Here is a 16,067-nt window from a genome sequence, read left to right on the forward strand (position 1 = left end):
TTTGGTATTGATGAGGATAATAGTATAGTTGCTGCATTGTATTATGAGACAGCGTATACTGTACACACCTTCTAAATCTTAGAGCAGAACTCAGTTGCCAGTTTATGAGGTTTACTTAGTTTATACTCATTATCTCTAAGATTATAAATAAATCCTACATTTATTTGGGTTATGATCAGTTTTTATTATCTGTTTTATAGAAGTTAATTGACCTTAATGATTGCTGTGGCGCTAACATTTTGTGGTGATGTTGTATTTGTATTGCATATTATTATCGTATTATTTATTGTATTGCTCTTATATTGTCCGCCCAATTTATACCAATAATAGTAGGCTTAAAAACGGAAACACCTCTCTGTATTATGTTATCATCTGAAAATATAAAAACTATTGGACACCTCGCAACAAATTTAAACAAAAACTGAACCTTCCAACATTTATGAATGGAGGAATAGATCACATAGGTTTTAGGTAGGGGAAACCTACATAATACAAGCATCTGTTGGTAGCACATTTTATACTACAACTTACATTTACTTCTACGTTATAAGAAGTTCTCTCTCTAAAACAAAACCTTACACTTTGGTTTGTAAATTGTTGTTTTGTGTATCGAAACAACATTACTTCAAAATGGGCAAAGTGCTTACTTTGCAATGTGGACACAATAAGTAAGTGTATTTTCAGTGTCAGGGCTTTAAAAAATTGTCAAATCGTATTGGCTAACTTTAGCTAGCAGGCTGGCAGTAGTTCATGTAAGGTTAGATCTATAAAGAGTCTGTAGTTGTCTTGTCTGAAAAATTAAACGTATTACACAAAAATTGCATAGTAAAAATAAAACCATATAAAATATGTACTCTTATCATTATTAGCCTATCAATGGACCTCACTCCACCCTCACCAAAATGGCCGCCGGTCGAGGACGGTTCGATCCATTGGTCAACGGTTGTTTATGGTTGCTAAGCAATGTCGAAGCCGTGGGAGGAAGCAGTGCAGAATGGCATCGAACCTGTAACGATACCTGACCAGGAATTTAAAGTCTCACTTTTTCTTTTTTAAATCCATGAGTATTTTGTAGCTGGTGTTTGATATCCTCTGGTCGTCAGCTTTTCTCACCCGAATGTAACCTGGATATGAATTGTTATTCAGCCTTTGTCCGCATGCTTGTTATCTTGGTTAGCTAATGAAGCTCAATTCAGCTGTATAACGTTAATATGTGCAGTTATGGATAGCCTATATCTGAATTGAACAGTGTTTTTTTATCTTTTGCTAGCTACTGTATAAGTCCAATACTGTGTTGTGGATGCTGAGACATGGGGTCAGAGTCGGTGAAGGTGGTGGTGAGGTGCAGGCCACTGAATGACAGGGAGAAGGCTCTGGGCTCTGACACGGTGCTCTCCATCGACCCGCACCGCTGCCAGTGCTTCATAGAGAAGCCTGGGGCCGTGGATGAGCCGCCCAAACAGTTCACCTTTGACGGGACCTACTTCATTGATCAAACCACTGAGCAGATGTACAACGAGATTGCCTATCCTTTGGTTGAGGTAAGCTCCTGCACCCACGTTGATTCTGTTTTTCTTTAGTTTTCAGTGCCAACACACAGCAACAGTCTTCAATCCAAGCATTACAAAAGTAGCACACTGGTCACTGGACACCCTCCAACAACAGCCTATATCTTATTGCTAATGACTGCAGACTACATTATTTACTTAACAGGTCGCTGTCAGTCACTTTCACAGGTCAAAAGGGTTCTTTTTAAATAATTCTCTTGCAAAAGGTCATATATGCCAGACTTTTCTAACTTTTTTTTCTTTTTCTTTTTTTTACAGGGCGTCACTGAGGGATACAATGGCACAATCTTTGCCTATGGACAGACTGGAAGTGGGAAGTCTTTCACCATGCAGGGGGTGTCCGATCCTGCAGCCCAGAGGGGGATCATCCCACGAGCCTTTGAGCACATCTTTGAGAGTATACAGGTAGATGAAAATATAAAGCAACACGAAAATAACCAACACAGTTCAGGAATTAAGACATTTTTTACACTAACAATACAGATACCATTATACTGAAAGAAAGACAACATTTTGCATATTTACTTAACGCACAAATAGATGAAAATGCACAAAAGTGACAATTAATTCTGAGGTAATTAAAAAATAATTTGTCAATGGTGTCAGCTTCGGAAGAAAAAAAGCAAGGATCCACTTATATAAATATGTTTGTAGAAAATAACAAGGTAAATGAATAATGTCAGTTTAAAATGACTTTCTTTGTCTTTTAGAAATATTTAGGTAGGTTGGGCAACTAATGAGTTTTCTTTTATATGTGTAGTATCTATATGCATACTTGCTTCAGTTTTATGGTTCTAGTCTCTGTCTGGGCTTGTCCGAGCTTTATTTGCTTCGAGAGACTAATTTCATGTGTTTATGTGTGCAAGCTAGTGTGCAGAAAATACAAAATTCCTTGTGAGGGCCTCCTACTTGGAGATTTACAATGAAGAAATCCGAGACCTATTGGGACATGACACCAAACACAGATTGGAGGTAAGTCTTTTGTTGTTTTAATAAACAAATCAGAAGCCCAAAGGATTATTGCTCTTTTGTAGGTAATGTGATTACTAAAGTAGTTTCTCAGGCTATTCTCTGCCAGTGAGCACCATACTTACTTTTTGTGGACTGTGCATGTACTGTGCAAGTTGCCATGGTGACTTTAAAAGCACCGTAGTAACTTGATTTCTTGAAGGTCAAGGTGTTTGAACAAGGTGACAGATTGGATTGTGTGTATGTTTGTGTGGTTGATGAATACTTAGCTGAAAGAACATCCAGAGCGGGGGGTGTATGTGCGGGACCTCTCCATGCACACTGTGCACAATGTGGGGGAGTGTGAGAGAATCATAGTGCAAGGCTGGGGGAACCGGGCGGTGGGCTTCACGCTAATGAACAAGGACTCCTCCCGCTCACACTCCATCTTCACCATCCACTTGGAGATCTGCAACACAGGTGAACACACAAACAAAGATGCAATACCTTCAACATGTAGAAACATGTGATAATGGCCGTTATGTCTGCATGAAGGAACGTGCTTGATCTCCCTTTCTTTAAAAATGCCCTATTATGCTTTTAGGGGGTTTCCCTGTCCTGTAGTATAGATTTTTGTGCATGTAAATGATGTGCAAAGGCTAAAATCCCTGTGTTCCCTCCAGAGAAAGTTTTCCCTCCAGAGAAAGTTTGCACGAAAACCAACAAACAATAATAAAAGTAATCTCAAATCACCCAATTGCACAAACGCTAATGTTTAATATTAAAATAAAGTGTGACCAGCTTTGATAAATGGAAATGCTGAAGAGGAGAGATGATCATAGACCGGGTCACAGCAGTGGTTTTTCTAAAAGGTGGCTTGTTTTCTTAATGTAACACTTCCAAACTTACATTTTCATTGTCACCCCACATTCTCAGATGCAGAGGGCCAGGATCATCTACGAGCAGGTAAACTCAACCTGGTTGACCTGGCGGGAAGTGAGCGTCAGTCTAAAACTGGTTCTACAGGCGAGCGGCTCCGCGAGGCCACCAAGATCAACCTGTCCCTCTCGGCGCTAGGCAACGTCATCTCTGCCCTGGTGGACGGACGCTCCAAACACATCCCTTACCGAGACTCCAAGCTCACCAGGCTGCTGCAGGACTCTCTGGGAGGAAACACGCGCACCTTAATGATCGCCTGTCTGTCCCCCGCGGACAACAACTACGAGGAAACCCTAAGCACGTTACGCTATGCCAACCGGGCCAAGAGCATCCAGAACAGGCCTCGTATCAATGAGGACCCCAAAGATGCTCTGCTGCGGGAGTACCAGGAGGAGATCAAGAAGTTGCGGGCCCTTATCTCAGGTCAGATGGGCACCGCGAACCTATCATGTAAGTGATTATGTGACATGCCTTTTTGGGAAAAACATATCTTTATTTGAATACTGCAGAAGGACTTGAACGCTATCAAGAGATATGGAGGGGAAGTTCTATCTAGCTTCTTTGCCTTTTATCCTGCTTTTTTTCCTATTTTGCATGCAGCTTTGCTCTCTGGTCACTTCTCTGAGCAACCCCCTGCTGTTCTGACAAGACCACAGTCCAGCACCACAGAAGTAGAGAAGGAGAAGATTAAAGAGGCAACTACAGGCCGTTCCCACACCCATATATCACTTCACACCTATACATGCTTTGTATAAAGAGCAGGTGATTTATATCGGACTGTATTCTGCTCTCGCCACAGGAGTATGAAGAGAGACTGGCCAAGTTGCAGGCTGAGTACAATGCAGAGCAGGAATCCAAAGCCAAGCTGCAGGAGGACATTGCTGCCCTGCGTTCCTCCTGGGATTCCAAGCTGAACAATCTGGAGAAGGCTCGAGCCAGCAGAGGGAGCTCTGTCCCAAAGATTGAAAACAGAAAACCATCCTCCCAAGAACCAGGTGACTCGTTTTTAACTGTGGTCCAGTGCATATACGCATGTCCAAAAAAGCTTAAGTAAACACTATTGTGTCCACCCCCTGTGTTCCAACACAGCTATTGATGTTCTTGCTTCTTAGCATCAGTAAGTTCCAGCTGTATGACGGAGGTCTCAAAAGAAGAGCTCCATCGCACTGATCCCGTTTACCAGAAAACAATTGGGGAAACTTCCCAGACCAAGGTACTGTTCAGTGACACCTTCCACCATTACCAGTCAACATTCAAATGTATGTTATAGTTTCTAAACGAGGTATCTATGGCTGCTTGACATGAATGCCGACATGAAAATACTTCTTGGATATTATTACCTCATGTTGGCGAGCCAGCCTGATGTACCAGCAGTCGGTGTCCTAAAAGGTCCAGACGGAGACGGGCTCAAAGTCTCACCTGATGTCTCTACAGAGCCTCTGGACCAGCAACATGTCCTGGAGAGGTTTGTAGACACATTATACGCACAGAGCCAGCCGTTAGACCTGCTGGCACTTCATGTCTTTTTATATTATGTCTTGTCAACGATTTGCAAAGGATGTGGAGCGTGACACCACAACGTTTTTTGTCTACCAGGGTTCCTACGCATCCTAAAAAAGCCTTAAAAGGCAGTAAATAAATGTATAAAAATAAGGCATTGATTGGTATTGAGTTTTACTACACATTTCAGAAGTCTAGAACATGCTAGGACATGGGAAGTAGGATTGTATGAATATCTTTTTCTGAGGTTACATTCTAAATAATTGATTTATTAATTGGAGACATCGATTATTTTGAAAAATAATTGTAATATCAACATCAGTTACAGTAGATCCTGAAATTTCACCTTAAGATGGTCTTAAACTCCAATTGGAATTTAAAAGGTTGTTGTTCTAAATTGTAGTAACCCTTTGTACACCATTTTCAGATCATGAAAAAGGGGTATTAGAAACTGTCGATATTTAAGTTTTTACAACCTGAAAAGCAAGTTCAGAACATAAAATAATAAAGATAAGATAAATTAAACTTTTATTGATCCCACATTGGGACATTTGGGACATTGCAGCATGTAAAAAAAGTATTGCACATAATAAAAAATAAAAAAGAGTAGAAAATAAACAATTATCTGACAAATAAAACCCTTTTGAAGGGCTAAATTACAGCTAAAATGTCTTACACTGACTTTGTGTTTCCATTACAATTGAACTACAAACATTTAACAAAAAAGAAATGGATGTGTACCAAGACAAAAGTGCATTTGAGCAGTATTTATTAATTGAAGTTTCAGCCAAGAAAATCCAGTATCAACAGTTGATCCATGTGCCCCAGACTGCAGCAGCTGGAACAGGAGGTGGTGGGAGGAGAGCAGGCCAGGAACACAGACCTGCAGCAGAGACACCGGCAGAGGAAGACCCTTGCTGACCAGAGAAAAATCCATCTGATCAGCGCTCTGTCAGAGAAAACTGAGGACAGTGAAAACGTGCTGTTGAATGTCTACAACTCCATCCAGGAGGAGGTCCACGCCAAAAGCCAAATGCTGGTCAAGGTCCAAGGCAAGGTGGGACATAGCTAGGATAAATATAAAGGTTTCTATGGAACCTGCAATGGGTTTGTGTATTTGACCCTTGTCTTAGACATTATGTGTGTTGCAGTCATCTACTCTGTAGTACTCAAAGTATCCAAACTTTGCTTCACCTCACACCATAAGAGACCTCCTATATGTATTTGTTAGGGATAAAAGTACTTTTATTATTGATGCCTTACATTTTGTTGACAACACTTAACTTTTACATCGGTAACATTTTGAACTCTGCTCTTTTAGTGGTAATAGAGTACTGGTATTACTACTTCTACCTGAAAAGTTTTACCCCGCTGGTGACAGATGAAAGCAGCCAAACTGGAGATCCGTGACCTGCAGGCGGAGTTCGAGGTGGAAAGGGATGACTACCTGGCAACGATCCGGCGGCTGGAGAGGGAGGGCCAGTTACTGCACAGCCTGCTGGAGCGCATGGTGATGCTGGTTCGCCGGGACTGTAACTACAGCAACCTGGACCGCCTGAAGAAAGAAGCCTTGTGGGACGAGGACAGCGCCACCTGGAGGCTGCCGGACGTTACGGTGCAGAAAACAACACTGCCTTCAGGTGCGGTACAGTGTGTGTCAGTTTGATGTAGGGCTATAATCCTATGTGTTGGGCAGATTATTGTACTTTAAATATTACTTTCTTTCTCCTTCACAGCAGTGGCTCCGAAAGTTCCAGCTGGAAGAGGTCCAGCTGCTGATACTGGAGAGCCGTCCATGGTGCGTTTATGTTCCACGCGTCATCTCACACACATCAAAACACTGTCACAGAGCCTTAACCCAGGTGTGTTTATTAGCAGATGGAGGAGGACCGGTACAAGGAGATGCTGGCCCGCAGTGACAGTGAGAACATCGCCAGCAGCTACTTCAAGTCAAAGAGAGCAAGCCAACTGCTGGGACGTGAAGCTACCAAGGGGCACGGTAGGAACAGGACAAGCAAACACACATTTACTAATGAGATGCTACAGTTTAGTTAGCTATTTAGCTTAGGTACACAATGGTGCTTTCACTGGTATATATTTTTGTTTGGATTCTGAACTGCATGCAGAACAATAACAACAAAAACAGCGGTACAAAATGATTCAAAAATCCTGATTAAATTCTTACTTAAAATTTAAAAAAATACTTAAAATACTTAAATATTACTTTTAAATGTTAAAAAGAAGACACACTTTGTTCACAAATATCTCATCTACAATAAAAAAGGCCATACAAAATATATTAAAAAAGGACACATTGAACGGATCATTGGCAAATATTCAGTGTTATTCAATGGTACGAATGTACGTAACATTCCAGTAACGCTAAAGCAATTTTCCCATTCGAATGTTTTCGCTCATGTTGATTTTACCCATCTGATGGAGCTCTTTCTCCTGCAGCCATCCACTCTCCACCCCTGGTTAACGGGGCAGCCCACCTCACTGTGAGCGGCTCCACCATGAACTCACCTGTCGGCTCAGACTCCGTATTCCCGCGCCCCTTCCGCCTGGAGTCTCTGGGAGTCCCTGTGCCCAATGCTAAAGTCAAACGCAAAAAGAGTAAATCCCACATCCATAACGAGGGGATTTAAAAGAACATCTTCCAGGTACTTAAATACTTAAACACGGCTGACTGTCCTTTGTTTTTGATTAGTTTTGACAGTTATTTTGATTATATACCCTGTTATTGATCAAATACATTATACATTTTATTATTTGAGGTCTAATGCCCACGCAGCCAACACTTTTCTGGACACTTTAAATTCAGCTGTCATGTGTTTTGAATCCTACTTTAAATTGTTATTTTGAGAAAAATTGACTACTTAAGTTGTGAAACTACCTTTGAATTTTTTGCACTTTACCTTAACTGTGAAACTCTAACTACCATAATATTTCATTTCTAATGTATTTTGCTTTTCTTACCACAATGTAACTGTTCTTTTTTCTATCTTCCAACATTATGCTGCTAAATATCAAAATAAAACAAATGAGTCCTCCACTTTATGGCACGTTTCTTTTTCCTTCTTTTAGACATGGCTTGCTGAGTGTGTTACAAACATTTATGAGAAACAGGATCAGAGTCTGAACGGTTTGTGGTGTTGCAGCAAACTGAGACTCCACTGTCACAATTAGGTCAGGGGGGCTGTTGTCAAGGTAGCAGCGTAAACAGGTAGTCCAACTTTAACTCATGTTACGTATGACCTCTGGGGTCAGCGTAGTGGATTATTATAAGTGGATTACTTAGAATAATAGAGACAAGCTCTATGCAATGTCAAAAGGTTGCCTAGATTTAGTTTGAATACTAGATTATGATTTCAGAAGATCCTATGATCGAGTATCTTCTGGTTCAACACCGTAGTAGCATCTGTATCTCCACTGATGAACTCAATCATTTCCGCAGCTCACTTTTCTGTCCCGGTATCCTATTTCCGAATGTGGCCTGATTTCTTCACCCATTGTTTAATATTAGTTGACCGGCAGAGAGCCGTGTCAGTTTCCAAATTTGACACCCTTTGTTTGCCTGTGCGCAGACATACTATACACACACACTGGCCTAATAGGGCAGCTCCTGTCCTTACCGAGAGATAACCCTTCAAGAGCCAACTGTAATCTCCTCCCACAATAATCAACCACACACTAATTTAAGACTGTTGCGTAACAAATGCCTGGCCATTTAGATAAGTCAGTGGTGGGAATTAGACGTCTTACATGGAAGGGATAGTGAGAAAACAGAAAGGAAGACACTGGTGTGCTCAGAGGTGGAGCTCAGGATAATCTGGTAATGGAAGATCAGCTGAGCATGCTTTCTCGTTGCTCGAGTGGCGTGTAAGATGAGTAGTGTGACTGTAAGTGGAGTGCTGGATGAAGCAGACACGTAATGCCACTGTGCAGGTTTACAGGGATAATAGTTTGACTCAATCAAAGGACCTTTGTCTCTCCGGCAGCAGTAACTGCAGAATGTTGTTCAGCAGCTCAGTCTGAAGAGCAAACAAAGTTAATCACACTGGAATCACAAAATGTATAAAAGATGTGAGGTTAAACATAACAATACACAGTATCTAACATGCAGATGTTTTTATTCTCACAGGTATTCCTGGAAATGGTAAAAAATCACATAATCACTTTTTTCCATTCTGGTTGAACTCATCCAGTATTTAGACAATAAAGGCAGGGACATTAAAAACCATCTACACCATACATGCTGTAAAAATAGAAACAAATCAGGAGCTTGATTCATAGGATGTACTGCTGATATGTTTTAAAGGTTGGAAAACAAAACAACCCAAAACATTTTCAAAACCTTTTTTAAAAATAATTAATATCTTTAAGGATTTGCTCCAATGAGTGTTCTCAACAATCTACTTATAGGCACAACCAGGAATTGTAAAACAATCAAACGTGTACACAATTCAGTTGATTTGGGTTGATGTTTACTCTTTACTGTACGTACAAGTGCAGAGGAGCAGCATATTATGTGCAATATAATGGAGAGCCATAATATGGCCCGTACAATGATTTCATGTGCAAAATAGGTTACCTACAGTATATATTGTTATTCTCTTGGTAAATCAGGACAAATACTTTCTAACAGCCATACATTTCTGGTGCATACTGTATGGAAATTAGTATTAAACACTCCATTCATGTGTAATCTAAGGCTGATCAGGTGTGGGTCTTAAAAAAAACACATTTAACTGAAATGTGTTTAAAAAACACAATAAGAATTCCTGATTAGATGGTGTTATATCAATATACCATTTAATCCACATGTACAGCCTTAAAGAATTTAAGCTGCATTTTATAGATTGAAACCTACAAAAGAACAGTAATGGAGAAAAAAACTAACCTCATGTACCTCAATCCAGTCCGCGGTATTGCAACTTGTATTAAAAGATCTGATCTTGCCCTTTGGATCTCCCTCTTCTTGATCCTCTCTACTGCTCGACTCCAAAAGTCTGCCAAAGTACCAAGTGCCAAGTTTCCACTCGATGCTCTAATCTCTTAAAGCTGCTGGTACTCTTGAGCTCTGCTCACTGCATTGACTCAGACAGATTTCTGCTGTTTACCTGATTTAGTCTTTGAGCAGTCCAAGCTTTCTGAGTGCTTCCTTTCGATCAACTCCCATCCCGGGCACAACCATTACCGTATATCCCACTGAGTTGGGGGGTTTGTGGGGTACAGGCTGTGCGCTTTCAGCGTTTTTGTGGTGGTCCCGTGTAGCAGTGTGCTTTAGGCTAGCTGCCTTCAGTCCGCTGGGTGGAGCGGAGTGTGATGCAGACGCAGGCAGCTGGTCCCGTCTGGAGCAGTGATGGAAGCTGGCACTGCTCTGCAGAGGCTTGTTCTTGGGCTCTGTAGGCACTGCAGGGAAGGAAAACGATGGGCTCCGTGATGGGTTAACATTATATGGACCTATTGTGAATCTGCTGGTCGTCAGGTCCAGAGAGGAGGGAGATTTAGTGGGAGGCAGTGGGGCTACTATCTCATCTTCCGGCTGTTCATCTTTCAGGAGACCAAGCTTCTCCAAAGCCTCCAGTCTGACCACCTTGGGGTCCTTTGCATTCTTTATGATGTACGAAACCTCTGCTTTATTTGGTGTTTTTACAGATTTCTTGGCTGTTATCTCTTTGGGTTTTGGGGCCACAACCGGAGGGTCTGTCTTGGACTTAAAAGCCTCTGAGTTAAATCTGTCAGATCTTGGTATTTTTCCAAAGTTTGGGCCTTCCTCTGCGACAGGAAGGTGCTTGTTCACGTCTATTGTATGATCAATTGTGGGACAGAGAGGCGTCTTCTTCGTTGAGGCACTCCTCTGCAGATAAACCAGTGCGTCATAGGACAGGGGACCTCTGGGTAAACATCCAACCAATTCCTTGGGTTTGGTGGCAGGAGGTATCACAACATTAGCGTTGAAAGAAACATGGTGGTTGACAGGTTTCTGCTTGTGTTTGTGATCCGGTTTGTTGCTCGAAGGAGTGAACTGAGACTTAGAGCTGGGGGTTTTGTCAGGAGGGAAACCTGCCTTTGCATTTGGTATGGAACTTGGAGAGCTGCTAGCGATAGCAAATGGCGTAGGAACCAGGTAGCTGTGCATGGGTTTGCTGTCAACATTCTCCGTAAGGTCTTGTTGCTGCGAACCTAAAAGATAAACACTGGTTGGTCACTAAAAAGTATTTAATTGAGAACATTTAAGGTCATTCTGCATCTGGGCCTTGACATTAACTCACTGTTGAGCTTGGTTTTGCTCATGGAAGCCGACAGGTCAGCCAGTTTGGAAGCAAGGTTGCCCACGCTGGGCAGCTGGTCCGGTTCGTCATTAGACATTCCGCTATCCTCCTCAGTGTCCAGAGAATCTATGGTCTCCTCCAAAAACATGAGGCAGGCCTTCTCTTCAGCAGAGAGGTGCTCCAGACTATCGTCACTCTGCAATACATAAAAAGAGGATTTTCCATTTGACAACAAATCCATCCATCTAAATTTGAGAAATTGTCAAACTGAAGAATTGAGATTTGACATCCTTTTTTATCGGAACAATCCTTGACTTTTAAATACACATACCTATGAAGACAACTAAAATGTCCCATGTTGTTTTGCATAAGGAGTTGTAGTAGAGCTAATGTTTTCTCATATTTCTTAACCCTAGAGGTTATTGTTAGTAACTTACAAAGATAGAGTTGGTGCTGACAACGCTGTCACAGCTGCCAGCGCTGTCCATGCTGGTCTCCAATCCAATGCCACCTGGCCAGGTATCGCTTTTAGGCATCTCTACTGTCCCAATTTATCCAAGGTTAGCGGTTGTTGCGTTTGACTCTGTGAAAAAGAAAATACATTGTGAGTTAAATAAAAATGGTTTCTTTAAAAGCTTGGCATGGTAAAATTGATAAGAAATGTTGTATTGGTTGCTTCTATTTCATAGATCATTCTGGTTTGGCTGATTTGAGTCACATTCTCTCAGCTTTATGTGTCTGTGTACCCTATCTCCCAGACAGTCATTGGTTTTCATGCATTTCTGCACAGCCCAGAAAGCACCACGTTGGGAATTCTCTTTAAAATACTTACCTATTGCCTTCTCCTGCAGTACCTTTGACTTCAATATCTCGCAATATTTTGGTCTATCTGCATTTTCTGTAATCTAGTGCTGACTTATTGCACTTCACTGTACAATATTTAATCTTTAATCTTACATTGTATATTCTATTCTATTTACATGTACATAGAATCCTGCATATCCTTGGTCACTGTAAACATTCCATGCATAATTTAGCTTATTGTGTTTATTTATTTTTTCTGACATGTATATTCTTCTGCACTACTTAAAACCGGTCCAACAAAATACCTGCACTATTTTAAACCTTTTTAAAATACTCTGTTTCATTTTGCACTATTTTTTAATTTTTATTTGTATTCTCTTATTTTCTTATTTTGTCTTATGTCCTATTTATAATATGTTACATTGTTGGAGGAGCTCGGGACCTAAGATTTTCATTGCCATAACTACACTGTAGCTTCTGTGCATTTGATAATAAAAACCCTTGAACCTTGTGCAGAAATGTATAATCAGTATTAAAGAAAATCCAGTTTACAAATACCCAATGTGTGTGCAACCTAACAATATCTAATTACACGCTTACATGCTCTAAATTTGACTTCAATTTAAAGGAAACCTATGAGCAGTAAGTACCAATAAGTTGGTTCTTGCTATGGATAAATTAAAAGAGTCCTACAATGTGCAGACCTGTGAAGAACAGTAATGTGGGCGACTGTGGCTGCGAGGGAGTGCGGTCGTCTTACAACCACAAGGGTAAGGGTTCAATCCCAGCCCGAGCAGTCAACATGTCGATGTATCCTTTGGCAAGATACTTCACCTGAGTTGATCCTGATGGCATGGCCAACGGTGTGTGAATGTGTTTGAAAGTTCCTAAGTTCCTTGTTCCTAGAGCAAGGTGCACTGTCTTGCATGAATTACTTGTAGTATGTAAAGTGCTTTGAGGGGTCAAGAAGACTGGATAAAGCGCTATATAAGTACATTCCATTTACCATTTAAAGATTAAGAAAGCAGAGGTTTACCCTGAATACTGGTTCAGAAGTTCATGATGCCAGAAGTGTAAATACTCTATAGGGCTTAGGATGAATTATTGATCTCATAGTCGGACATATTGTCAAAGCAGACCATTTAGTAACATTCAGTATTTTCTCACTTGACTCTATTTTTTTATACTCCAGACCTTTGACCACATCTGATCTGATGTAAGTGCCATATGATATTTATTTGTAAAGGAATTTAGACTTTGGCTTCCAATGTGTACAGAACCTGGTTAACAATGCGTGGCTTGGAGCCAAGTCAGATGTTCTTTTATTCCCACAGACGACCGGACAGCTCCAGATTTGGCTGATGAGTTAATAATTGAGAATTCCACACAAACAGTGTCAACCTGAAGTTATACCAAACAGGATTACAATTATTCCTTGGGTACTTTAATATTAACATAAACTGTAAATATTGAGTGCATGTGTTTGCACAATAATCTGATATGATATCCAGAGGTACGAAGTAACTAGGTACATTTACTCAAGTACTATACTTAAGTAGTATGTTTAATCAATCTGCAGTATACTAAGACATTCAAACTAGCTGCACCTTTACCAGCTTTGATAACACTTTAATGATCAATGATTATAATCTAAACATATCATAAATATTATTCTGAAATGGACCAATCTGCAGAATGACTGCTTTTACTTTTTGTGCTTTAAGCATATTGTGATGCTAATAGATGGACGGATGGACGGACGGACGGATGGATGGACGGATGGATGGATGGACGGATGGATGGATGGATGGATGGATGGATCCCAATTTGGGAAATTGTTGCATTGCAGCAGCTCAATAAAAATAAAATGGCAATACAAAAGTATAAAATATACATTCAAAATTAAAATATACATACAAAATTAAAATATACATACAAAATGTACACAAAATATAAACAAAAATATAAATATAAAGTATCATATTGTATATACATTAAGTGTTTGAGGAATGGAATATTAAATATGATCTATATAATTTCCTAAATGTTTACTAAATGATCATATAGTTAACTTTCAAACAAAATTGGCAATACATTATTACCATTTGCTGCCTGAAAGTTCATCAAGATGATTTTTGACAAATGGTTCAACGTAATTTAAAGGAAACAGTGTCTCAAACCTCTACAAAAGCGCCTGCAGAAGCTGATGCGTTAAAATGTTGGAGTAATGTTTGAGCAATTAATAAAATAGTTTCTATCTCATTCATATGTTACCTTGTTGGGTTTTACATGCACGTGAGCTTTGCAGATCCACAGGGTATCTTGGTATCTTAGCTCAGAGTGTTTTTGGCAGATATCTAGCTAGTCTTCCAACTGCATGTGACTCAGATTACGGGACGCATGCCACTCCTAATCTTCCTCAACCGGATCAGTTTCAGAGAGTGTGGAGGGCAGCAGCAACGACCCCATGAAAGCTATATGATATCCATCTTGTCTTACTGCAGCACAATTCATTTGGATGTATGTTTATCTATAGAAACTATCATTGGTGTCAGATCATTTAAATAAGCAATCCAGGTTAAGGGATATATTTACTCCTGGGGATGGAAACATTTACATTTAAAAACAAGCTTACAAATTTAATGAACAGTTGTTGAACAGCTTCTTGAGATTTCTACCAGAAAACAAACTTTTTAGACAAAAAAAACATACCACTTTTCTGCTATACAGCTGGAAGTTTAGTATAAAGGAACATCTGTATGTAGTTAGAGAAATGTACTTTTGGATAAGATTCAACTCCTGAGAGGGAAGGCTTTCTAGATAAGCCAAGAGAGGCACAAAGGCACTCCTGTTCACTGTGGTTGCTTTGTCATGCCATCCCATCACTATCGCCTGGCAAATACGTAAATGTTCCCATATGTGCTGCTGTATGTAAGTCAGGATTTGAGACTGTGATAACATTTATTGTTTTAAACTGACATAATCTGTTCTGATTTGCATGCAAATAACAACACTGAGTATTTGAAGCTACTGATTTTCGGTTATCTCTTATTAAGTATTATAGTGCTAATAAGTGAGACTGTGTTTTTCCCTTGTCATAACAAACCTTCAGACTACTAACAATGTAGTTAGTCATTAACCCCTGTGGACCATTTCCAGTGTAGGGATGCAGATAAATATACAGTGCATCATAATGTTATCTATACTGTACACCTATCAACAAAGTAGCTACCGCCAAAACAAGACATGGACAAGCAGAGATCAAGGTAATAATTGCTGTGTCCAAATCCTTGGAACATTATCTCTGCTATTAACACAGTGGCAGTTGTTTTATTTATTGTATCTATAAAAGAGCAACTGGACAAGCTTCTATTTAAGCATTGTTTGAAAGGGATTGTGCAACTTGGTTATATCATCACTGTTTTAATTGTATAGCTTTTTTATGCCCTTAACACTAAAAGTAAATTAGACTTGTCATAAACTAAATAGACATTTATCAAAAGGCGCGTAATGTAAGACTTCTAATTCAGCCCCAAAAGACAAGTTAACTAAACATTGTAAAGAATTTCTTAATTACAAGAAGTAGACTATAAGGCATTATACACACATATGGCAACAGAAGCTATTTATCACGGAGATTTAGTTATGGAATAAAAACGGTTAAAGCCAACATTTATAATTTACCTTATGCTCAGGTTGGTCAGCTCTCCACAAGAAAACACGATTTTAACTCAAATATATATAATAAAGAAGTTTGAATCTGCGTGCATGTGTCCTAGTTATCCATCTTCTGCTTCTTGTGCAAGTGAAGACGCCAGTAAATGAGAGATTGGCTCTACGTTACCTGCACGAGGGACTTTGTGCCCTAAGCTTTCAGCCAATCAGAGTGCAGGATTCTCCTTAAACCCTGCGAGCTCTGGTTGTCATGTTACCTACAACTGCATTAATCTGCTGATCAGTATCTGCTTCAGACTCTCTCTGCTGACTTGGCTGTGAAGTCGGGCTCCTTTCTCAAAAAGTAACTTGTTAC

General features: G+C 40.1%; 2 protein-coding genes across 3 annotated transcripts; one reads left to right on the top strand and one right to left on the bottom strand.

The window, feature by feature from the left end:
- Nucleotides 1-142: 142 nt before the first annotated feature.
- Nucleotides 143-8,003, top strand: kif17 (kinesin family member 17). 2 transcript variants are annotated; one of them, XM_063910775.1, is made up of 14 exons: nt 143-1,541; nt 1,827-1,973; nt 2,439-2,540; nt 2,807-2,996; nt 3,453-3,905; nt 4,056-4,150; nt 4,255-4,450; nt 4,568-4,668; nt 4,814-4,920; nt 5,784-6,012; nt 6,337-6,595; nt 6,692-6,753; nt 6,831-6,954; nt 7,413-8,003. In XM_063910775.1, exons 1-14 carry the CDS (start codon nt 1,311-1,313, stop codon nt 7,601-7,603), a joined length of 2,487 nt encoding a protein of 828 aa, XP_063766845.1. In that variant the 5' UTR covers nt 143-1,310; the 3' UTR covers nt 7,604-8,003. The 2 variants fall into 2 exon arrangements, with proteins under 2 accessions (XP_063766845.1, XP_063766846.1); XM_063910776.1 differs by having other exon boundaries at nt 6,834-6,954.
- A 1,099-nt stretch (nt 8,004-9,102) lies between these two features.
- zgc:158258 (uncharacterized protein LOC791186 homolog) lies at nt 9,103-15,848 on the bottom strand. The gene is made up of 4 exons (XM_063910146.1): nt 15,722-15,848; nt 11,671-11,816; nt 11,234-11,429; nt 9,103-11,144 (listed from the first exon to the last, which is right to left on the bottom strand). The coding sequence occupies exons 2-4, from the start codon at nt 11,767-11,769 to the stop codon at nt 10,084-10,086; spliced, it is 1,356 nt and encodes a 451-aa protein (XP_063766216.1). The 5' UTR covers nt 11,770-11,816; nt 15,722-15,848; the 3' UTR covers nt 9,103-10,083.
- Nucleotides 15,849-16,067: the final 219 nt, after the last annotated feature.

Source organism: Eleginops maclovinus, chromosome 20, assembly GCF_036324505.1.
Source record: "Eleginops maclovinus isolate JMC-PN-2008 ecotype Puerto Natales chromosome 20, JC_Emac_rtc_rv5, whole genome shotgun sequence".
NCBI lineage: Eukaryota > Metazoa > Chordata > Actinopteri > Perciformes > Eleginopidae > Eleginops > Eleginops maclovinus.